General features: G+C 45.7%; 1 protein-coding gene across 4 annotated transcripts in view; it reads left to right on the top strand.

The window, feature by feature from the left end:
* Fbln5 (fibulin 5) overlaps positions 1-25,650 on the top strand; it is a 70,718-nt gene that overhangs the window by 33,554 nt on the left and 11,514 nt on the right. For all 4 annotated transcript variants that reach the window (XM_005390311.2, XM_005390310.2, XM_005390309.2 and 1 more), the window contains exons 5-9: positions 12,901-13,023; positions 16,405-16,521; positions 19,639-19,758; positions 23,591-23,713; positions 24,762-24,888. In XM_005390311.2, the coding sequence (XP_005390368.1) occupies positions 12,901-13,023; positions 16,405-16,521; positions 19,639-19,758; positions 23,591-23,713; positions 24,762-24,888 (610 nt within the window). The remainder of the gene's footprint in view (positions 1-12,900; positions 13,024-16,404; positions 16,522-19,638; positions 19,759-23,590; positions 23,714-24,761; positions 24,889-25,650) is intronic.

Raw genomic sequence — 25,650 nt, 5'->3', positions numbered from 1 at the left:
TTTGTCTTTTGTGACTGGCTTCTTTTACTTGACACAATGTCGGCCAGGTTCATCTGCGTCATATCTTGTGATTATGGACAGTAACTTCAACCAGCCTGTCCAGCATGCTGTAAGGTGGGGTGGGATGGGGGTTGTTCATTTAAGTCCCGTGAGGGCTTCCTGTGGTGGAAATGGATGAGTGCAGCTCCATCAGTAGCTAGCTGTGGTTGTTGGTTGCGTTATTTAATCTGTCCAGGTCTCATTTTCCTTATCTGTAAAATGAGCAAATAGTTCCAACCTTGTAGAGTGGTTGGGTGGATGCAATCAGATCGTATATGTAAAGCACACAGCATGGTGGCTGGAGCATGCTAAGCCTTTTACAAATGCCCTGTTATGTATTGTTATTAGCTGAGTGTTTCAGGTTCCATATAGGGATGTGGAAGGGATTAAGATATGGTCTTGTCCCTGAGGAGCTCATGTTCCGTGGGTGAGAAGTCACTGTATGTCTGATTGTCCCTGGAGTACCTTAGAGAAACCTGGGACATGTGCTGACAGAAACCTACTTCAGGGGCTCCTTCTAATCCCCACATCTTCGTACTGCCTACGGCAGGCAGCACCATGGGCATAGGGAAGGATAGAAGTCTACATTCCTTCTCCTGGGGCTCAAGTCATTTTCCTAATGATGATAGTCCAAGGGTAGCCTTGTTACCATCCCTGACTAAAATCCCATCTGGGACAAAAGATTAGAGTACTTAGAGGAGATAGAGCAAATCACTGAGTACCCCCCTGGGTCAGCGCAGCCCTGGGAGCATGGCCTTGCCTGGACACGAGGCCAGGTCCACCAGCCGTGGTGGCAAAAAAGAGGGCTTTCATAAGTCATGCGCAAAATACTTCATAGAGGCAGAATGTGGCTTAGCTGGGAAAGGGCAGATTCATAAGCTTCCTGGGTGATTACAATATATAGCCAAGGTGGAGAAGCATTGGACCAGAAGCTTTCTACATGCTTTAAGGAAAACCACTGGACTGGATGCTTTCTAAAGTCTTCCCAGCTGTAAAATTCTGCCACCAGCAGCATTTTTTTAGTCCAGCACATGTTTACTGACTTGTCTCTTCTGGGCCAGCGATGCAGGGTATGAAAGGCAAGACCAGACTGGGCTCAAATACAAAGGCTTGAATTTGTATGATGACCTGGTCACACTGGTTACCAGGCTAGGCCTTGGGGAGCTTCCAAAGCAAGGGAGAGTGGGATCATGGGAGACCAATGAGAAGGGTATTTAAAGAAGCAGAAGGGGTTGGCTGTGCCAAATGCTGCCCAGAAGGTGTGAAAGAAAAAGGCTGGGAATGAGATCCAACCACTGGTTTGACATCAAGGAGGTCACTGATGGTGCTCATCAGGGGTGGCCTGAGAGATGGAAGCCTGATTGGATGAAGTGGAGAACGTAAGGTCTGAGCATAGTGACTTGAGGGAACAGAGAGAGTGGCCACTGGGGAAGCGTATTGCATCAGTTGTTTTTAATGGTTTTTATTAGAATTGTCTCCATTCCTCCTACTAAGTCTTGCTGCAGAAGCATTTATAAGAACCCAACCGAGGAGGCACTTAATAGCAGACTCTTGAACATACCCTTCAGTGTCAAGGGATAATTGGAGAGAGAAGGGCTCACCTTACTGTGGCTTTTTTAAAATATAAAAGTCAAACTGTTCCAGTGGAAACAAACTCATCAGAACACAAGTCAGTGCCAGTTCTTGCTGAACTGCAAAAGGCAAGGACATCGGTAGGGTCTCACTGGAGAAAACGATCCCCAAAACTGCTACCCATTACCCCCACACAGAAGGGAACAGCTGTTTTTATTTCTGTATCTGTCTCTCTGTATCAGCCACCCCATTTTCCTCCCGCATCTGTCTCTTTATTTTCTTTTATTTTCTCTTGTCCAATTCTTCCTGGTTTCATTGTCCTCTGTCATCCCTTCCCCCAGCTGACCTAGCTTGACCCATGCCACGTTTACTAATGGGATGACATCCCCCGGGCCAGCCTTTGCCCAGCACTCCCTGTGCTCATCCACATGTGTCTGCACGTGTTAACCACTCAAGTTCAACTGCTCTTAGCTCTCTGAATATTCTGTGCTTCTCATGCCTCTGGGCCCTTGCATGTGTGGTTTTCTCTTTGGGCTAATTCCGGCAAATTTGTAGAATACAGTCTAAGCTACTATGACCAAAAGGCCTGCAATACATTGTTTAGACACAAGAGAATTTCATTTCTCTCTCATGCTGCAATTTAGAGGCAAGTGGTTCCACTGGTAGGGTAGTTCAGTGCATGGTTTTCATCTCTGGATCTAAGACATCTGCTCCAGCTCTCGCCATCACAACTGCATCCCAGCAGAGGAAGGACAGCATGATCTAGATGTTGTACACATTACTTTTAATTATATTCCACTACCCAGAAGTTGGTCTTATAGCCATACTTTGCTGTAAGGGAAGCTAAATATGCAGTCTTCACTTGAGAGTATGGATATTGGAGGGTGAAAGAGACTCTGCCATGTTATCCCTCTAGCTTCATCCAAATGTCTTCTACTCCAAGAGTCCTGCTCCTCTTGGTGATGCCTTCCTCATCTCCCTAGCGTGACACTTGCCATATTGAAGGAATCGCTCTTGGGTGTTCTCTAGTAGGCTGTAAACAAACATGGCCTGTGTATCATTTATCTTGCAGCCTGGAGAGCCTGGAGCCTATGAGAGTGTTGGCCCAGGGAAAATGTGGGTGGCATAGAAGAATCCCAAACAGATGCACTGTTGGCCTCGGGCCTTGCGTGCAGGCCCTTCATGGCAGAGGAGGGTGAGAGTAGCATGGCCCTTCACCCCTGCCTCTCTGACTGGGAAAGCCCAGGGCTGTAGCTGAGCCCCAGGGCTGGCTGGAAAGGGGCACCACCTGCTCCCAAGTGAATGTGCAATCCTGAACAATGTTACTCAGTTCAAATATTTATTTTAGGTTCAAGGGATACAGTCCAACTCTTACCGAGTCCAAAGGTGGCAGGAAGCAAGGCGTGGTTGTTTCCACCCTGTGCTGTGTATGGGTGTGGCTCTCCGCCACTCTTGGGACCTGTGGCCACTTCTCTCCCAGCAGAAGGGGTCTCCTAGGAGTCCCTGTGCTCCTCCTCTGCCCACCCCTGTGCTGCTCACACTTGCATCTCTTCTCCTACCCCTGAGGGTTCACTTCCTCTGAGGACAGTTATTCTCTGACATTCAGGGGTCGTCTGCTAGTGATCGAGGTCAGAGATCCTTGAACCTCCCGGGGTAGGGGGCTAGGGACAGCAGAGGAGACCCACAGAGTGGGTTGGTCTCCGCACGAAATGTAAACTGTTAAGCACCTGCTGGCCCATTTCTTCAAACTTGTCATATTGAAAAAACCATCTGTCACTTACTTCCTCAATCTCCTAGGAGACTACAGGTTTTAGAAATCGATGTACGTGAGACCCATTCCCCTATGTCACCATCCAGCATGAAGACCTGTGCCCACCTCCCCCATTCAAACACCGTGTCTCACGTGTTCGGTCCGCACACATGTTTGTGTGCAAAGTCTGTCTTTCCCACTCATCTTGCCGGAGATGATAGCTGCCTTCTAGAGACAGGGAGGTTACCTTGCAAGAAGGTCACTGACATACACAGGGCCATCCTGGTGACACGGCAACGCAATCAGTTATGGCAGGGTCTTCTGTTCCCAAGTGTGGGAAGAACACACCTGCAGGTTTCCAGGTGTTTGTTGCTGCTTCTGGCTGATTAATCCTTTGAGGTGAATTTACACACCTGGATAGTTTCACAGCCAGCTGACGGTTTTGTCCCCGATGGAAAAATTGATCGGTTTTCCCATTTGTGCCCTAAGAGGTTCCGTTGATGTGATGTTAAGGCCAGGAAGGTATATCTTTTTCTTCTTTGCTCTGACATTCCTCCTTCGTGTTCTTGTAGAGAATAAATTTGTTTCTCATTTGAGATTCAAGCTCTCAGGGAGGAAAGAGGAAGCATAACATACACCATTGGGCCATGCATTTTACCATGCATGTTTAGGGCCCCCTCCTCAGCCCCAAATTTCTGTAATAATATCCTGATCCCTAACATGCTAGTATTAGAGGGGACATTGAAGAGGTCAAGATGTTTGGATAAAGTGGTGAGGGTGAAGCTCCAGAGACTGGTGTTCTTACAAGGGATGATGAATCCTGAGTGCTCACTTTCTCCCACATGAGGGCCTGCCCCAGACATGGATGTGCAGACACCCTGGTCTTGGACTTTCAGCCTCCAGAACTGTAAGAAATAATAGCCTGTGGGTTAGGCCATCTAGTCTATTCCCTTTTTTTTTTTTTTTTTTCCAGTGCTGGGGATTGAACCCAGGCTCCTTCACCCTGAGCTATATCCCCAGCCATTTTTTATTTTTTATTTTAAGACAGGGTCTCACTAAGTCACTAAAATTACCCAGGCTGGGCTCAAACTTGCAGTTCTCCTGCCTCAGCTTCCCAGAATGCTGGGATTACAGTCAAGAGCCACCATTCCCAACTAACCTGCCCTTTTTAAAAAAAAAAAAATAGCGGCCCAGACAAAGAATGACATGGTGTGTCCAAGCCTCGGAGGCTGATAACACTGCAAGTCAGCCTGGGACCATGGCAAGAGTGGGAGTTGTCCTCCAAACACTATAAACTTCAGCGAGAGGCTCTGCTGGAACTAGAATCATCCACAAAAGTCTAATAGATAGCCCTTATCCCATGGGAATGAGATGTGACCCCGACAGAGGGCTGAACTGGTCTATCATGATGTCTAGTGGCTTAAGTGAAATTCCTGTTTTGCCTTCAGAAAGGTCTTAGAGGGAAGTGTCTTCATTTCCAGTAGAATTCACATCAAGTGTGCCAGGCACTATGCTAGGTGCGTGGGATGTGAATATGAATAAGGCCCATTTCCTGCTTTCAATACATTTGAGTAATAGCTAGAGCTGCATATGGCTAATTGTATAATACTGAGTGAACTCTGCTTTGTGCATAATTGGGTAGAAATATGCTTGACACGTCAGGGTGCTCACATGTAAAATGAATGTCCTGAGGTCTCTCAGGAGGGATTGTACTGTTTGAATAGCAGAGACATGGGACATTTTTGTATTTGGGGGCTGTTTTGGAGGTTGTGCTTAGTGCATTTCCAGCAGGGAGGGACTGGAGGCTGACAGAGAGGCCCTGGAGTCTTGGTGGGGGGGGGCGGGATATAAGGAAAGAAGGAACTGGCAGTTTCCCAGTTGGATTGCTTGGAAGTGAGTATAAGAAGTGAGGGAGGAGATTTCAGGATTTCTGTGGTTCTAGCCATAGATACTAGAAAATGGCAGCACTGTTATCTGAGACAAAGCACTGGGAATGGGGAACTAGTTAGGGGTTCGGTGGGAGGGGACAAGGTCATCACAAGGCCTCCCTTTGGGAATTAAACCCAGTGCCTTATGCCTGTGATCACAGGGAATTGGATGGGGGGGACCTGCGGGGAGTTAGTAGATTACAGGATTCAAGATCCATAGCATTTAGAGATTCATATACTCTATGAATATGCAAATATTTGTAAGTATTCAGTTAAAAAATGATGCTCTTTATTGAAGCAAAGGCATTATCTTTTCTCCTAGTTGGAATCTTCTGTACTTTTGGTCATCTTTGAGGCAGTATTTCTAAAAATTTAGTTAAGATTCAGGGAACTGAATTTACTCTTAGGAAATCAGAATACCACCTGTGACTAGAGGGAAAGAAGACCTTTTGAAGGCACACAACACCCCAGATCAGTCACTGACCACTCTAGGTAGAATTGAAAGGTGAAAAGTTTATATGATCTGAAGAGAAAACAGGGTATTTGCAGGTGGAATTGAGTAGAGGTGGTTGGTGTCTATACCATACAGAGGCATTTTGTTTGGCTAGACTATACCAGGGTCTTTAAAACTACAACACATTCCCCTTTCACTATCCACCAGGAATTGTTTCCAAGTTGGTACCCCATGCTGATACCAAAGTCCTCAGATGCTCAAGTCTCATACACAAAATACTGTAGTATTGGCGTATAGCTGTGTATATCCTCCATTACATCAAATAACTTCTAGATGGATTATAATACCTGATGCAATGTAAATGCTATGTAAATATTCATTATTAATAGCAGTATTTATAGAATAACGACAACAAGATCTGCACCTGTTCAGTACACCTGTTTGATTTGGGTATGGAGAATCAATAGGCTTTATTTATAGGGAAAGAATCTAGTTAGGAATTGCTGCTTGAGTTTTGAACATTTAAATTTCTTCCTCTCTTGAATACCTTCTGAAACTTTAAGCTAGTTTCACAGATACAAAAACAAGTGTTGCTAGGAATTAAACCCAGTGCCTAGTCTAACATACTCCTGCACAAAGCATGGTCTCTGAGCCAGCAGCTTCAGTATTGCCCAGAATATTGTTAGAAATGCACAATCTACAGGATCTGCATTTTAAAGGGAGTCTCACTGATTCATATGCACTTTAAAGTTGATGAATATTGGTCTAGTCTAGTGATATTTAGCAATTGTTTTATACTGGATTCCTTTAGGTAGCTTTAAAAAACAATATAACTTGCCAAGCATCAACCCAGACATTCTGATACAGTCAGGCAATTCTCTTGGGCAGCAGGTTTGGATACCACTGGCTTGTATAGATTCAAAAATCTTCCCTGGTGAGGGACAAACAGCAAGAATTTTAAAAATGTAAATCTAATTAGAGATCCTGTTTAAATGTAAATCTAATTAGAGATCCATATCTTTTTGTGTTACAATCACAATAAATGGCCCAAGCCTTGTGATCTTAAAAAAAAAATCTAGATTGTCAATCAACAGCCTTGTCCTCTTACTGCTGGAACATTTTGATGCATGATGCTTAACATAAAAAGACATGTCACAGCTGTAATCCTAGCACTTGGGAGGCTGAGGCAGGAGGATTAAGCTCAAGGCCAGCCTGAACTGTATAACAGTTCTCAAAAGGACAAAAAAAAAAAAAAAATAGACGTGTTCTCCCCTCACCTGTGGCATTGCAAATGCTGTTCATATACTGGCAGTTGTTGAAAAGACTTGGCCAATTCACTGCCCACTTTGAAAGTAACTAGAGTCAGTTGATGTTTATCAAGTACACACTCTGTAGATGAAAATAATTACCCAAGAAGCAAACAATGTGATTGTGATCCTCATTACTTGCACAGTTTGTCTACATAAAAGATCATACCTAGAAAAGGCCTTTCAGAACTCTCCTCCAAGCTCTCACTTTATGAATAGAAAAATAGAATCCACGGAGAGGTTAGGTCCTGAATTCCAGCTGGTTTCATCCCAAGAGGGAAAGATTTTTTTGTTGTTTGGAAAATGAACCACATATTTGTTGTCTAATTAGAAGGGCAAAATGAGCAAGCTTTGGTACTCCATGCTTAATATCAGGCAATGGGAAAAGTCCTACAAACATAAAAAGATCTGATTCCTAATGATCACTCGAGACTGTAAGACACATGGAGTGCAGATGTCCTAGGAATTCAACAAGTGAGTTCTCAAACGCTGAGATCTTTAATTAAGCAGGTGTTTGGGAAGTAGATCCTGTGTAACTTCCAGCCTTGGCTGGGCTTGTCTGGCTGAAAAATGGCAATGACCCAGCCCAGCAGCAGGGCCGAAACCAGCTTCACTTGAAAGTGTAGGAATGTGCCATTGTTATTTTCTTCTTTCTTATCAGACCCCATTAGCTTAAGCAAGGAAGGAACAAAAAATGGACTGGGAAAACATGTTATTTCACTGGGTAAAAATTTAGTACCAAGTCAATGATTTTTGCTGTGTCCAAAAAAGGAAGAGCGGAGGTCTTAGAAAGGTGTAGTCTTCCAAGTACTTTTGGACAGCTTCTCCCGGTGTCACCCAATGAGAATGTTTCCCTTTAGCTGATGGCTGTTTTCACACAGGAACAAAGATATTCAGCTGATGTTGAAAACCCAGGCTCCCAAGTCAGCCCTTGCTTTTTCACAGTTTTGAACCACAGAGGTATAAGAAGAGGAAAGAATCAAAGCTTGTATAAAAGTTGAACACATATTTCTGCGCAATTTGCTAAGACATGCATACCTTTATGCTTTTAGATGCCTACAATTCTAAAATCCTTGATGGACCGGTGGATGCCAAAACACAGAGGTAGAAAGTGAGACCCCATGAAGGAATGTGCCTGCCTTTTTTTCACTTTCTGTCCCACTCTCCCGCTGTGTGGCTGGGACTCGAGGGAGGAAAGTCTTTGGCTTTGGCTGTGCTGCAGCCACAAAACTAACCATGCCCACTGAGTCTCCACACTGAACTTGGCATCTTTGGTGAATTCCAGAACAGGCCTGCAGGAGGCAGAAGCCAAATTCCCTCCATTTTCCACAGCTGTCAGGAACAGCACACCACTGGGTAAAGAACCAAAATTTCCTACATACCAGGCATTGGGGATGGGACCTGTGCACACGGTAATTTACAAACTCATGGGGCAGCCCATGAGCCAGGCTGCATTAGCACTCTTTGAATCCAAGAGGTTAGGGAATTTGCTCCATGCTACCCAGTCATCAGTGCAGGAATATAGCTTCACACATAGCTTTCATATAGCTATGAAAGCTATATGACTGGGTAGCTCCATGCTACCCAGTCATCAGTGCAGGAATATAGATTCGTTCCATAGCTTTGTCTTCTAAGGGTATGCAGGAGCCATTGGTGTTTTGTTTTGTATAGTTTAAAAAGAATGTTTATTTCAGTTAAAATTTGTGTTATGAAAACAGTCTTAGTATTTTCCCTTTGAATTTGAGGAATAAAGGCTGAAATGCACATGCATGTATGTATGTTATGTGCACACATTAAATGTGCATTGTGATCATAATATATACAATAAATTTTAAAATACTCTCCCTTGCTTTGAACACACTTACTTCTTCTTTCCAGCCACTTCCTGAAGCAGTTCTGGAAGTTCTCTTTTGCGAGTCTCTTTGGTTGAGCTATTGTAGCTGTGTCAAATTCCAAATGTTTACCTTTCACCGTCATTTTCACTTGGGAGAAGAGCGAGCAGTGGCGTAGTGCTCTATCTGGTAAATAAGGTAGATGAGGACACACTGAGACTTTTTTATGAGCCTGCCTTTCAGTTGGATGGCACTCAGCAGGATATTTTTATCACACCTCCTAAAGATGCTCATGAAAGAGGACTTCCAGAACTGCTTCAGAACTGACAAGAATGCTGGGAAAATGTGTTTGAAGCAATGATGAGTGGAGTTTTGAGTGAGATTAATGGCAATGTTTCATTTACTGTGATAAAATTTTTTAATTTAAACATTCATTGTATATTTTGATCATACCTCATATAACTAGCTGGCATACATATTCATGTTGTTGTATTAACGCATATCTATGCCTATTTACCTCAGTACTTTAAGTCTGTTATGTCTACCTATGGGGATTTTTGTGTAATAACCTGAGTTATAACACTGAGATCTGGAACCGTTTTGTATATGACAAAAAAGTGGGTGGTGTGCTTTGAGAAGCAGCCCTCTCCCAACAGGACAGAAAATGGGCACCAAACAACAGTACCATACTCACACAATCCTTTGAGAACTTCCAGTGAAAAAGAGGAGGTACCACTGTAGGCTTACCCCAGGGGTGCCATCTTATGGAAGCTTTGGGCAGTGGCCCCTTCTGATGCTGTCTTTTGAGTCAGACTGAACATGCTGTTCATTTTGCTCTCCCCAGAATTCTTGGACAGTTGCATAGTGATATGCTCAGGTCAATTCCTCCATGCGTACCTCTGTGAGACCTCAACTAGACTTGGCGGATAGTCCTTTATTCGTACCACCTTAACTACACCTGCCCGTGTGAACCTCTGTTACCCATGGGTTACCCACTGCCCAGAGACCCAGGAGCCATGTCTGCCTGTGGCCTGCCTGGAATACAGCCCAGAGATGATGTTGAGTGATTTTGCTGACTTTACTGAGTGAATAGTTGCTTGAGATGGAGAAGGCCACTCTGGGGACATCAGAAGTAAGGCCAGAGAGCATAGATACACTTTCATGGGTCAGCAGCCCTGTGCTGCATGACATAGATGGTGATTCCCTCCTGGGCATTTTGCTGAGCTTTTCTAGATTTTAGACAGTTCAGTGAGTGCTCTCCTCCAGGTACTGAGGTCACCCAGACAGTGGGTAAATATTGCCCAACTGGGGAGAAACAAGCCATGCTTACTGTGATGCAATCCTCCAAGTGCCCAGGAAGCTGACCAGGCCTCAGAAGGACACTCAGCAAAGTCCAAGCAGGAGGGACTGTGCTTGATGCCGGCTGTCTTAATGGCCTAGAGTTTGGAAGGACACACACACACACACACACACACACACACACACACACACACACACACACAGTACGACTGCAGAACATGAAGAATGAATGAGTGAATAAATGCATAAATGATTGAATGCACCCAGCATTCCTTTCTCTGAGGAGACTTTTCCTAACAATTACATGGGAAAGAATGTCCCCAGGCAATTTTCCCATGAAGATAATGACAGTTGCTCAGGGTGCTGAAACTTATGCTTTTCCACTGATGCAGAAAAGGAACTGCCAGGACTGGGATTTAGCTCAGTGGCACAGCGCCTGCCTGGCAAGCGCAAGGTCGTGAGTTCGATTCCCGGTACCAGAAAAAAAGGAACTGTTGCCTAAGAATGTCCTTAACGTGGTTGGGTGTACTTTTCCTTCTGCTATTTAAGTCAAATGTATTTAATGTAAGGGATTTAGCTGGGAGCTGGAATGTGTGGAACCTTTCAGCCCCTGTGGAACCCAGGATGCGAACATTTGCATTCTGAGCGCCACAAGGTATAAGTTGACAATGGCCGATGGTGGGGGTGGTTGCTTGTAAGTCCACATGGTTTTATCAGCTAATTGGCTAGGGAAAGCTGATCCAGGGACTTAAACGTGCTAATGTTTGCTATCCATGTGTCCATTCAGTGGTCACTGAACTTGACCATACACATAGCCTTCTCCCAGATGCGTTTTGAAGGTAAACTCCAGGAACTTACTGGGTTCTCAAGATATGCTTTAGATTGACAATCAAGAAAATAAATTTCAATTTTTTTACATGTACATCGACAGAGGTAGGATAGAATGGAGTTAATCTTTCAGTTTGATAAAGTGGTAGATGTTTTTAAAAAGAGAACATCAATGATTTTGTTCCTAGGCCTGACTACTTTGCACATGCCCATGGGCATGTGTGACCATGTACACCTGGGTCCACAGTTCAGTCCTCTGTGCCCACCTGAACCCAGTTGGGGCCGTCTGTGGACATTTGGTTTCCCTGTGTAGGAATTTGTGGGATGCTGTATGTACTATAGGTTAAACGAACACAGAGACTTGGGACCCTGCTGCCGCCTTAGCTTGCCAACAGCTCTTTACCGCCTTTGGTCTCTCTCATCCTTCATGACCATCAAGGCAGGAAGAAAAGCAGGAATTTCTAAGCCAATGTTGTTCCCAGGGTACAATTGTCATCCATCACTCCCCGCTGGGAACATGTAAACTTGCACCGGCTAATAATGGCATTATTTGTTGTCACAGGCTATGATATGGATGGGGGGAAGAGAGGCTGCTGGCCAAGCATTCTTCACTGGCTCCCCAGGAGGCTTGGCTTGGTGGGCAGAGCTGGGGTAGGAGGAGGTGAAGGGCAGGGCTGGAGTTCTTGCAGCTGAAAACTGGACTGGTGCATTGTGTCGAAGTTGCACGTAGTCGACACATCAGGGAGAAATGGTGGTGTGGTCACCCTGGAGCCAGTTTTGGAGGCTGTCCATGCTTAGAGGAGGGAAGCTGGTCTCACAGTAGGCCCAGACACATGGCCATTGTGGGGTGGCAGTAGGCATAAATACAGTAACAAAAGAGGTACCAGGCACACCACGTGGTGAATCACGGCTTTTACTGTCACTTCTAACTACATGATGATTGGTTGGGTGTAGGTGGAACTAGGTGTAGAAGAGCAAACCCTCCTGAAGTCATGAGGTGGGGGATAAGAGGGTGATGCCTGCCAGCTAGGATGGGGCCAACGGGGAGCAAAGGCATTGGAGCCAGGCCTGGCAGACCTGGGGCACTCAGTGGACCTGTGTGGAGTGAGCTGGTGTACAATTTTTAGTTGAAGTACTCATCAGGAGTTCTCGCATGGAGAATAAAGGAAGGGTGTTTCAGTTCAAACAGTCTGAGCACAGACTGTGTACCGTGCCTGTGCCAGATGCCTTGGGAGATTCAACTTAGCTGTGGGCCCTGAAGCTCTCAGTCTAGAATCAAGGACTGCCCTGGGCACAAGAACCTTAACTCTGGGTTGTGAAGGGGGCTCTGGGGATGCAGGGAAGACCTTGGGACTCTGTGAAGCTTCAGGAAAGGGCAGGAGCCCTGAATCAAAAGGTTTTCTGGACATATACCATCAAGCCCCTGGACTAGCAGCTTCTGTTGGTAGAAACATTTCTTTTACTTCTGTTATGTTCTCAGGGTGATCAGTGGAATCCTGTGCACACAGTAGGTATGTCACAGACACCTGCTTCACACGTAAGTTAAAACATTTCTCCAGAATGCCTTTCTAAATCAGGCAATGACTATGTCGAGGCAACAGACTTTCAATGAGGTGTGGCATAGGATGGCAGAAGAATGCCTGAGGTGATATGTCCCCTTCATGGCCATCTCTGTTGCAGATTTCCAATGAGTAGACTAGCTCCACCCATCTCTGGTTCAAGACCAGTGTGTCCTCCAGGTACGCGTCAGGGAGACACCTCCATCTCCTTGGTGTAATCCAGCAACATTATCAACTGCTTCCCAGCCACGACAAACATGCAGTTGGCAGCTCTGGGAGCTCCAGGCTGCTTGGAAAGGTAAAGGTGACATTCTTTGGAATCTTTCTTACAGATGTGGACGAGTGTGCAACGGATTCCCACCAGTGCAACCCCACCCAGATCTGCATCAACACAGAAGGGGGGTACACCTGCTCCTGCACCGATGGGTACTGGCTTCTGGAAGGCCAGTGCTTAGGTAACAGCTCTCTGGGGTCCACAGGAACTCTTGGAAGTTAACGAGTGGCAGGTATATTGTGAGATATGGGCTTATTGGGTGGCCTAAGTGCAGTAAGCTTTTCTTTGGGAGGAAAGCAAAAGATTAGTTACACGTATCATCACCCTTTTCTTCTTTTTGTTTCATTTTATGGCGTTGGAGATCAAACCCACAGTCTCATGTATGCCAACAAGTGCTCTGCTACTGAACTACCTCCCCTGTCCAGAAGAGTCATTAAATCAGTCATCACAGTCATCATCATGTCATCATTATAGGTTTTTGTTTATTTGTTTCTTTTTTTGTCTTTTGACACAGGATCTCGCTCTGCCCAGGTGGTCCCAAACTCTTGGGCTCAAGCAATCCTTCTGTCTCAGGTTCCCCAATAGCTGGTACTACCAGCGCATACTACTGTGCCTAGCTTCTTATGATTTTTGAGTGTAGTTTTTAAAGTTCGAATTTGGTTTTATCTAGACCTTCGTCCCCTCTTCAGGAAGTTTATATCTAAGCCAGGAAATGACAGAAGTGAGAGTTATTCTTCCCTAGTCAGAAGTAATATTAAACCAATGGAATGTTTTTGCTTAGTTATGGAAAGGTTCCAAGGATGGATCAGCAGATTCTGATCAGACATCATCTCCTCCCAACACCTACTTGTAGCTGCCCAGTGCCATGCCCACCCCACTAGCTGTGGCAGTTCTTCTTACTCCACAAGAATTAATGATCACCAATTGAGGATTTTGTTCCCTGCAGTTGGCATCTGCTGTATCATCTTTCATTTGTTTTTACTGGCGGGCTACCTCTCCTTTCCTCCCCTCTACCTTTGCATTTAACCAAATGAATGGAGTCTCAGCAACCTCTAACTGTCACTTCAATTTCTACATCTAGGGTGTGATTCCTATGCTGGGAGTTTTTAGAAAAGTCCTGCCAGTTTCAGTTCCCTAAGACCTTGTTCTGTTGCCTGAAAGTCAGTCCTAGAGGGGCTGAGAAACAGATCCAAACAACACTATCCAAAAAAGAAAGAAAAAGTGCTTCTTTCTGAGTCTTTCTTGATTGAGGCGGTGTTTGGGTCTGCTCTCACATCCTGTCCAAAATATCCTCAAAGTCTGATAAGCCAGCCTGGACTTGGCTTGGTTCTCCATCCCAGGCATGCACAGAAGAATGGGTGTGTACAGGCACTCATGAATATGACAACCCCTGTGCATTGAAACCAACCTCTACTCTAATGGAAAACTTGATGCTACTGATCTGAACAAAAGCAGATCAGTGAGAGGGAGTCATTTGTACAGGAACTGAATATGTAGAATTTCAGAGAGCTGGAAGGATGTTAGCTATTATGTCATCCAACTTTTATGGAGTTGGAGACAGACTCAAAGAGAAGGAACATTTCTGGCAAAGTTAAAGTAAATTGGGTCTAATATCCAAGTCTCTTGTTTCTTGAGCTGATTTTTTCCACCATAGGGGATGCTAGAAAGGTGAGTGAGAGCTGGATACAAAGGATCCCATTACAGAAGACCAGGAAACTCCTTCTGTATCTGAGAGGTGCCAGCAGGGGGTATCCTTCTTCCTGGGAGAGCTGTCCTCTTCCACTGAGTGGGAGGCTTGGCAGGTTGCTCACAGAGGCCTAACATGGTGCTATGTGGCATGGCCCCTTCACACTTCCCATTTGATGTGAAGACCTTTCCTAATTGTGGCAGAATTCATGCCTTCCTTTGGCCAAACTCTTCTTTCTTACTGAAAATGAAATTGCCACAGCTGCCTGTCACCTCCCACTCCTGTGTACCTTTGGAGGCATTACTTTTGCAGGGGGCTACCTTTCATCCTATGTATCTCTAGGGGAAGGGTGTCCTGACTGGCTGTCGCTGCCTCCTGTGTGCTTGGTTTTCTGCCCTCAGAAGAGGTTAGGACAACTGTACGAGACAGTGGGCTTTCTAGACAGGAGTTGCCCAGCCCTTGGGGGAGGGGAGTAACCCAGGACAGAAGTTGCTGGGACTGAGAGGCACAACAGGATCACGAGGAAGGACACAGATTCTGATGAGGGCTGGACAATGGGAAGGACTGGGATGGGCCGGGGAAGTAGAGCCCTTTTTAAAGGAGATGGTAGAAACAAGGCCTAGGGACTGAACTGGCCTTCAGAGCCATGGCTGGATCAAGGTTCCAAAGAACAGGGGTACAGGGAAGGGAATATGGTTAGTTTCAGGGGACGTGGGGTGAGATAAGGGCCACTTAGATCAGCCTGTCCCTGTATCGGTGAGAATTCTGTTCCTTCCATGAAACTGGTGATTTCATGCAAAGCACCCTGCCCTATAGGAGAGAACAGTCCAGCCCAGATCTCATCAACCTGGGATGTGGAGACATGCTTTCCCGATGACATCAGGCTCCCTGTAGATTGACGAGTGTCATAAGGAGGGCATTTTGCCCGTTGTACTGCTGAAAGTTCTCATTTGCCACAGTGCTGGTGCTTTCTCTGGAAAGACCAGCCACTACTTGGAAGATATGTGTTTATCCAGTTTTATGTCTGCTCTGGTACAAGGAGAGCCAAAGTGAATCTCACATCTTTGCGCTCATTGTAGCGCTCTCCAGCTTTTCCTGGCCTGCGCTGGCTCCTGTTCCCATAGCTGGACACAGCCATTGCTTTTTTTATTGAATTTTTAAAAATTTTATTGGTACATGTTTGCAGTACATAATGATTACGTTCACTGCAGGGAGCTGGTGCATGTACATAACACGGTTTAATTCTTTTTACATTCCCTTTTCCTCCCCTCTCACTGCCCTCCCTCCATCTCTTGGTTCCCTTCCCATTTTCAAAAGATCTATTGCCCTGTTTGCTAGTTATCTGTCTTTTATTTTGCTGTTTAATTTATTTATACTGTGGGTTTCTCATACTTAAAACATGCGATATTTAAGCTTGTGAAGCTATAGTCATTGTTACGGAGCTCGCAAGGAGCAACACCATGGGTTCTCCTCTTATATGACACTAGCTTGTCCCTCCTCAGGAGAGTGAAGCGTTCATATGGCACTGAGGGTTGAATCTTAATGTTGTTAAGATCTTCATTAAGTTTTCAAGTTAGATGAAGTTGGAGAGCCTATCTTGCCCAGTACCCCCAATAATGCAGAAATTTCTTCTACAGCTTTCAAGATAGGTTCAGGTGTTCTTCAGACTGGGAGGGAATAGGGAGGTAGAAGATTGTAGCGAGAAGGAGCCTTGTAACACACCACTATCCCTACCTTTAGCAGATACTGTCTTAGCGCTAGTTGCCCTTAGCTTCCCTCCTTCATCTGTCCCCAGAAGGGGTGGCAGTGACACCATGCCGAGGGCAGCATCAGTGAGAGACACCTGCCTTACCTTGCTTGCGTTTCTGTTTCCAGACATCGATGAGTGTCGCTATGGTTACTGCCAGCAGCTCTGTGCAAATGTTCCTGGATCCTATTCTTGTACATGCAACCCTGGTTTTACTCTCAATGAGGATGGAAGGTCTTGCCAAGGTATGTGGCACACGTGATAACTTGGACACCACAGGAAACACTAGACGCAGTCATCTCCAGAGCCTGACAGTTTTTGTCTGTGAAATGCTGTCATTAAAGTGTGTTCCCATTCCTTGTCACTACCCGCCCGCCCTCAGTGCTTACAGAAACTTGATACGTGAACTGAGGTTATGGGAAACAGCTCAAAAAGTACTCTAAGTATAGCAGAGGGAAGAACCACAATCATCCGTTAGCTGGATGCTTATGGGTTCACAGATTGGCTTCTCTTTCTGTGGCTGCTGGCCAGAAATGGGCTTTCTGGCCTCCTCACCTAACCTGGAATTTTCTTGCATGTCCTAAAGCCTAAATTTGGTTTCTGAGACCCAGAAAGGGATGTTCTGGGCCCCAATTCCTGATGAATCACAAAATAAACCATGCATCAATTTCATGGGCCATTCCAAGGGCTCTCACCACAGTTTTTCTTTCAGCCTATACTGGAAAGGCCTGCTATTTAGTGGAAGCTAGGAGTGGTAACACCTTCCCCTACTCCTCAGCAGGCCTCAGTAAATCAGGATGAAACAGAAGCACTTTCTAATTACCCCATGATCACTTCAAATACTGATAAGTAAGAAAAGCAAGCTGTGTGTCTCTCGAGGTTTTCATCAGAAAGGTTCTTCTGCCCAGGAAGTGAACAGGGCACTTAAAACCCAAGGATTTAGCACAAGTCCTGCTCTAGCCCCTGGCTCTCTACCCCAGCCCCCAGCTGGGCCTCCTGTCCCTGGCAGCAGCCTGGACAGGGGTGGAGGCAGCGCCAGAGACGCAGAATGAGGTCTTTGTCTGGAGTCTGCCACCACGTTCCATAGGGCCCATTTCCTTGTCACACCATTTGAGCAAGTGCTGGCTGGCAGGCTCCTGGCCAGCTAGTCAGAGGATATTATGTCTCCATTAGTTTAATCGTATCTAAATCACTGGATAAACAGGAAGGCATAAGCATTCAAGGATTTGATCCTGGATCCTTTGTAAGGCTTTCCTCCAAAGCTGGTTCTGCTAATTGTTCCAAGAAGTCTCTGCTGTGTTCCTCTAGCAGGAAGAGGCCACTTTCTTCTGAGAGCAGAGGCAGGGCCTGGAGGTTGAGGAATCTGATAGAGTGGGGGCCCTTCCTTCCCGAGGGAGAGGGAACGGGCCTGGCTCCTTTGCTGTGATGATAAGCGTCTTAGGGCAGATGTCGACTTCTCAGTGCCAAGGCTGGGGTTGGGAGGTGCCAGCGTAAGTGGTTTTCCCTCAGAGGCTGGCACCACGCACCAGTCAGTACCTCCTGAGAAGCGTCATGCGCAGCAGAGCCAAAAGCCACATGTGTCACTCTGGCCTCTGGTCTGTGACAAAGAGCAGATAATATACTTGGTGAAGCCAAGTCCAGCAGTGTGATAAAGCCGTAGGCACAGCACTCTGGCTGGACGCAGACACTCAGCCACCAGGATATTGCATCAGCAAAGCCCACAGGCAACACATGGAGCTTTTGCAATCCCAACATTCTATGGAAAGATGAGTGCTCTGTCTCCTAGAACAGTGCCATGTCTGTTCATCTCCCTTACCACCAGTAAAAAAATAGCCTAACAAGGTAGGCAGGCAAGTGCTTGTGGCCTTGCTTCATAGATGAGGAAATTGAGACTCAGAAAGGTCAGTCCACTTAGCCAAAGTCAGGCAGCCTGGTGGTAGTAGACCTGGGGGAAAAAAGCAAGTGTCCATCCCTCTTGCTAGCAAATTTTGATCCAGAGGGACACTTGGGTAGCAGTAGGGCCCCAGAACCCTTTCGGTTTTGAGACAGCTTCTGGCTGAGGGAGGCAGGCTTGAGCTCATTCATCTCCACATGGCAAATATCCGTCAGAAGCTGGGGATGCCAGCCCTATAGGCACCAGCTCTGGCTGTCTGCACTTGCGTTCAGTGGCTTGGCATGATCGACATTTTCCTGCCTGGCCCAGGCCCAGCCCAGTAGAAAAATGCCAACCCACCATGGGCACCAGGGGAAATTAGTACCTCCCAGGGCCTTCCCTGTATGTCTGTTCATTTATTTATTTTTCCTTTGAGAGCTCTGGAGAGGGCAGGAAGCAGATGTTCTGTGGGCATGGGATTAGCACAGCCCCTTAAACAAAGCCCCTCCACCTGCTCACAGAGAAGGCCTTTACCCCTGAAGACACTTAGGTCTCTCTTTGTTCAGTCTTAAGAGGTTTAACTGGGCTTTTGAAGTACATAGCTGTCTCTCCACTGGAACCTCACACTTGGCTTACAGAGCACTCAAGAAGGGGTGCTATAGTGTATCAGCCAATGCCAGTGTCCCCTCCACCTCCACCATCCCATGCGCTGTGCAGAGTGAATCTTGTGTATTGTGGCAAGACCCCCAAGTCATATCCCAGTTCCAAGCATGACCTTGTTAGTCCTGGGGCACATCTCTTGTTACTCAGAATCCTTTAAACAACTTTATTGAAGTATAATTTCTCTACAATCAACTGCACTGGTGTAGGTACACAGTTTTGTTAATTTTAACATGAAACTGTCACCACACTCAAGATGATAAATCCCCTGTAATTCTTTGTACTCTGTATGGTATCTTCTTAACCTACTTAACCTTTGAGATGGGGGCAGTGGTCCTCAAGCAGAAATGTAAGGACCAAGTGAGTGGGAGATTGTGACTTTATTTATACATAATAAATATATTACTAGAATTGTCATGATCATTTGTTTACCCTAAACTTCAAAATCAGTGAGAGAAAAAGAAGAACCAATTGATGATGGAACGTAGAGGGAATGGAAAGAGTAGATTTTGCCTGGAACTTCCACGGGTAAGCAGACTTATTAGCAGATGCATGTGTCCATACTTACATATGACATATCTATGCATTGTTTCCTCCTTTCCCATCTTGAGACCCCAGAAGGGGAATGTGGATGGAGAACCTTGTCACTCAAGGGACACTGTGGGGTCTGCAATAATGATCTGATAGTTCCTAGATGGAGATCTTTGGTACCTGCGAATCTGGCCTTCTGACCATACTATATTTTGTTGCTGCTGTATTTTTTCTCTTTGGTTAGTCTGGTGATGTTCTCTTGTATGAATAGTCAGTAAAGTCCTTTGGCTTTCCACAGATGTGAACGAGTGTGCAACTGAGAACCCCTGCGTGCAAACCTGTGTCAACACGTATGGCTCTTTCATCTGCCGCTGTGACCCAGGATATGAACTTGAGGATGACGGCGTTCACTGCAGTGGTAATGGGCTTGGCGGACCCACTTGGAAGCCCAGGGGTGGAGGGCAAGGCTTCCTTCACAGGTGTTTCCTCTCGTTTCCTGGACACAGGTCCAGTTGAGAACATTTCCCAGTGTTATGGGGTCGCAACCACACAGCACAGAGATGAGTTATTTCCTGAGCTGTTGGTAGAGTCTCATCTTCCTTGTCATCTGAACTCCAGTGCAGAAATCAGTAAAGCTACCATCTAGGACTGACGTGGCGTTGACAAGGGAGACAAGCCACTCAGTTTTGCCTGTTGGTCTCAGAGTTATCTATCCTCACCCAGATCTGACCCAAGTCCTGAGCATAAAACATAGATAGTATTTGTACAGAATAGTGATCTAGTAATTATAGCATATCTTCGCAGGCAGAGAAGAGGGGGATTGAATAAATGAGATCCTGTATGTAAATACATATACTGTTTATTGTAAGCTTCTGAAATCTCTATAAATAAGCTCCAGGCCTGGCACATAGTGAGCATGCAATAAACAGTTCTTGAATCAATGAATGGAAATTTGAATGTTGAATGAATGGAATCTTTATTGTGAGAAGAAAGATGTGGTAGTTTAGTTGACCTTTTATAAATTTATTCCAAGTTCAAGGAACTATGATTCTCTGTCCATACTAGTTTGTTAACTCTATTATAATTTTCATATTAGCCCTCATTTTTTTCCCAGAAAGTTAAATTTTATAAATTTCCTAGGTAGAAAACTATTACTAGGTTGTAAACTCTGAGAATAGGTATCACATCTTACTGGCATTTATCACTGAGGCATCCCACACAAAGAGCCATGTACAACTCCTCTCTCTCTCTCTCTCTCTCTCTCTCTCTCTCTCCCACTTCCTTCCCTCTTCATTTCTGTAAATGTTGAATTACAGTAAAGTCCATTCTATCTGCTTTCATCTTCACATTAACAAAGTGCAAATTAATAATGCTTCATTGTATTTTTCAAAGTAAGTGGGCCACACACTAGGGTGTGAAAATCCTTTGGTTCTGCAGAATGAAAAGTTTCTTGATCCTGAGTTTCATTGTAACAGGAACTGACCTAGGTTGTGAATGAGACTTTTTGATAGCTTCAGTAGGGACTGGAGTTTTCTAAGGACAGAGTCCCCTGAAACAATTAAGTGCCTCTCCCCGGGGCAGGGAAAGTCACAGCTATAAGTGGGCAGTCACAGAGAACCTTAAACCGATTAAATATCAGTCCCAGAAACAGAAATAAAATACCCTCAGGCATGAAAGGCCACTTTCTTCCTAGATTTCAATTCTTCCTGGCACTTCTTGGGGACTCTGGGCCAAAGAACTAAAGGGGTTTGGAAAGATTAGCATTATGAGATGGGATTGTTTCTCCAGAATTCCCTACAAATCCATAGATATTTACTGATCATCTGCAGAAAATGTATGGTGCCAGATGGAGCTGAGGTCAACTTCTGCCTCTGTTGTGCTTTACTTGTCTTGGTCAAGACACTTCCTGAGCTGCAGTTTCCTCCTGTGTTAAAAACTAACCAGCAAACCAACCTGCAAGAACAAGTACCCTCTCAGAGGGATCATAAGGGTCAGCCAGGTTGGTGTACCTAAGTATCATTATCTTTTAATTAGTGTACCCTAAGTAATTGTCAGAGACTTTTAGCCCCTCAAGTGATGTCCACTTCCTGTGAGACTTGGGGTGACCCCTGGCCATTGCAAACTTTGCAGACAGAGCAGCAGTGTGATACAAGGAGTCTGTTTTCTGTGCCCTCCAACTTCCCTGTGCTTCTCTGCTCACTGTGTGGTCATAGCTGGTGTGATCTCCACGCAGCACCCTTCCTAGCCTTGTTCCCTTGTCCCTCAGGGATTGGCTAAACCAAGCTAATCCTGGAAACCATGGTGGGGTTACACATGGAGGAGTGAACATAGCTTAATGTGTGCTCCCTGCCAGAAACCAGGCTTGTATTTCAGCAGCTTTTCAGTGTAGGGTGGAGCCACAGCCACAAAGCCTGGGAATTGCATACCCAAAGATAAACTGAGTGGGGTCAGTTACAGCCTTTCCCTGCCAGTGGGAGGCAGGAGTGGGCGTTAGCCTCCCCTGGAGTAGCACTGGCGCTAACACTGCTCTCCGGGTGAGCTGTCCCAACTTCAGTTACTTTATGTCCTGGGCACAGTTACTTAAGGGAGCTGAGAATTCTCCTAGAATGGAAGTGCTAGCTGTATTCAGATCCAAGCTTTCTTATTTACTGGTTATCTTTGAGCTCGGTCAGGTTGCCTAATCTCTGTAAGCCTCAATTTTTCTTCTGGAAAATATGGACAGTACTAACATCTCCTTTGCAGGGTTTAAGTGAGGATTAAAGGAGACACAAGAACCCTTTAACCTGGTGCTTAATTCATACCTAGCCTCAGGAATTGACAGGCCTAAGTACTCCTTCCACCACGTGTGAATGGAACCTACCAACTTCACAGAAATAAACAAGGGCACTTTCTGTTATGACAGGCTGGGGCCAGAGACCTGGCGTCTCTGAGGAGATCCTGGAGGAGCAGCAGATGTTACCAGAGCAGCTTTAACTTTTCAAATCAACATCCTAATTCTGCTGGCTCCTAACCCGCCACCGAAGACCACCAAGAGAGACAGCAGATAGTTTTCCTTTTCAGCTGCAAAAGGCATTAGGCGTGTGGCACCCGAATTCTCCCGTGGTAGAGCAGCAGCCCCGTTCATGCTGACACCCTCTCTGGGTGATCCGAGCCACCAGTGGTCTGTGAGTTAGAGAGTAATCCGAGGACATGTCACTTGGGGAAACTAGTGAAAGCAAGCTTTCGGGAAACAACAAATGCAAGAAAAACATGTTTTCTTTGGCACACTTGTTGAATAAGGCACAAATGGGGGCTCCGTTGCCAAACTCTGTGTGAGATGAGGAGTTGCCTTTTCTGGGCTGCCTGCTTCCGTATCAGCGGCCACAGTCTATGCAGATGTGTGGTAACATCACGTGGATGGTGCCCCTCCCCCACAGCCCTCCTCTGCTTCCCAGGGTGGTCTCATCCGGGCTGGTTCCAGATTGGCTGGAGGATGCAGCATCCCTTGTCCCAGGGAACAGCTGAGCCAGGAGGCCATAGGAGACAATGTGCCTTCTCACCCTCCTCCAACCCAGTTTTCTCTTTTAAGGAGGTTTTTGTTTGTTTTTCATGTCTATTTGTTTAGAGATGAGATCTCACTATGTTCCCCAGGCTGGCCCCAAGCTCCTGCCCTCAAGCAATGTTCCTGCTTCAGCCTTCCAAGTACTGGCTTGATACAATGAGATTTAATACAGCTATATCCCATGGCTTTGTGGATGTGTCTCTCTTAATTTTGCTTTTAGGAACAATATTCTTCCCCATCTAGGAGGGGAGAGAAAAGTTGGCACTACCTAAGGTTGCCCTGTCTTAAGACCAGGATCAGTGAATGTTTTTGGGTCTTGCAGAACAGTTTTCTTCCAGAAAACCCCAGCATGCGAGCAAACTTCAGCCCCTTGGACGGGTCAGAAATGGAGGGTGGATGTACCCATAAAGCACAATGAGTCAGTAGGGAGCAGATAATGTAGGGTGAGCCAGAGGCAGAGGATGTTGGAAGCTCAGTGGGAATGGGTTTCAATTTCAGCTCCATGTAGAAAGGATTTTCTAACTATTAGAGCTGCCCAAATATTAATAGGCATCCTCAGTAAATAGAGAGTTCCTCCTCATCATAAGTGTTCAAGAAGTGAACTGATAACTTTGAGACATCAAGACAGTGTGAGTGTTGGAATAAAGGACCACTAAGTTCTAATCCCCAGTCTATGATAATAAACAGCAGGATAACTTATCACCCCCAGATATGGACGAGTGCAGCTTCTCTGAGTTCCTATGCCAGCATGAGTGCGTAAACCAGCCCGGCACATACTTCTGCTCCTGCCCACCGGGATACATCCTGCTGGAAGACAACCGCAGCTGCCAAGGTAAGATTGTCCAGAGGGACCTGGCTGGGTCTGACTCAGGTGATCATCTGGACAACTGCACCTGGGGAATCCTGTGTGTCTGCAGGAAGGTGGCAGAGTGATGTTGTAGGTGCTGGTGGCTTCAGAGTGAAAGCTGAGGTCAGCATGCCTGGGCTGGTGCCTCCACCTCTGCCCACAACCCATCGTTTGGCCAGGACACAGGCTACTCAAACTTCCATAATGAGCCCTGCATATACAGATGGTACCCTGTAAGGGCTGGTTCCTGCCTCACTAGGCAGACCTCTGTGGCCCTTCTGAGAACAGCTCCAGACCCAACTTGAACTCCTTATGACCCAGCCTTGCTCAAGGACCAGAACCATGTGGCCTGGAAAGGAGTTTGCTCAGGTTTCCCCTACTGACTTCCTAGAGAATGGATGCAAGAGAGACCATATGGACCTGACAGCTTGAAGGGTCCAGGCTCCAGCCTGTGTCTTCTCCAGATTGGTTGCTTAGCCTCATTTCCAGCCCCATACTCTACCTATCATGGAGTCCATGCAGGAGCAACTGACCCACTATCAGCCTCCTTGAGCCTGCTTTATCTCAGTACCAAGCAAGAATTCTCCTTGGTGGTGTTGGGCAATAGAAATACCATGTGGGCCACAGTTGTGAGTTACCTGTGCCAATTTGTGTTTTATATTTAATAGAAGACCACATTAAAAGCCTAAAAAGAAACAGGTAAACCTACTTTTAATATTGTATTTTATTTAATGCAATAGACCCCAAATTTTATTTTTGACGAGTACTCAACAAAAGTTATTGATGAGGTGCTTTGCACTTTTTTGTACTACGTCATAGAGATGTGGTGTGTATTTCTTGCTTAAAGCACATCTCTGTCTGGACTAGCTACATTTCAAGTAAGTAGCCATATGGGCCCAGTGACTGCTATGTTCAATAGTGCTGTAGTAAGACCGAGGTAGACCCCACCTCGACCCCACCTCTATACATCTGGCCCAGGCCATTGCCTGGAAGTGCTGCCCTGCTTTAGCTTCTCATCCACTCTGCATTTCAGACATCAATGAGTGTGAGCACCGGAACCACACATGTACCTCTCTGCAGTCTTGTTACAATCTGCAAGGGGGCTTCAAATGCATCGATCCCATCCGCTGCGAGGAGCCTTATCTGCAGATCGGCGATAAGTAAGTCCTGGCTTTCCCTTGGGAAATGGAAACATGGAGGGGGAGCCTGGCTCATGAAGCTGGCACTGCCTTGTAAAAGGGAGTGCGCTGACCAGGGAATCAGGAATCCTGACCCAGTGCCTACTATATATGCTCATCTGTGTGCAAGAGTGTGCAATATCCACAACACTTTTCTATAACTCCCAACTTGTACAGAGCTGTATGGAGTTTCTGCTGAAAGCTAGCCAAACAGAGAGGCGAGAAGGGAGGCAGAAACCTCCCTTCTCTTCTAATGACTGTTCTGGATACATGAAGTCTTTCAGGGCTGGGCTTCTCAAATGTAACTCACAGAGGCCTCCCTGGGGACCTTGTCAGAGAGCAGGTTTGGGTACATTGAGACTGGGGTGGGGTCTGCTTATGCCTTTATTTATATAAGTACATGTTTACAGTATATGATGACTACATTCATCATGAGGAGTTGGAGTATGTCCATAACACATCTTAATTCTTTTTTTAAAATCTCCTTCCTCTCCCTTTTTTTCCCTCCCCCTCTATTTCTTGGTCATCTTCTCTTTTTTTATAAAGATCTATTTCCCTGTTTCTTTTTTTTTTCTTTTAAAAATAAAAGGAGGAAAACATTAACAGACAGACAACCTTTTACAAAATAGCAAAAGAACAGTACAGACAATACAGAGTTACAAAGTGGTAGGAAATTAACAATGCTTGTTGTCTTACATATTGATATCTTCAAAGTGGTTTCTCATGAAAACAGATAGAGACATG

Source organism: Chinchilla lanigera, unplaced genomic scaffold (genome assembly GCF_000276665.1).
Source record: "Chinchilla lanigera isolate Chin_1 unplaced genomic scaffold, ChiLan1.0 scaffold00037, whole genome shotgun sequence".
Taxonomy (NCBI): domain Eukaryota; kingdom Metazoa; phylum Chordata; class Mammalia; order Rodentia; family Chinchillidae; genus Chinchilla; species Chinchilla lanigera.
Note: the sequence above shows the minus strand (reverse complement) of the source record. Positions and strands in the feature narration are given on the sequence as shown.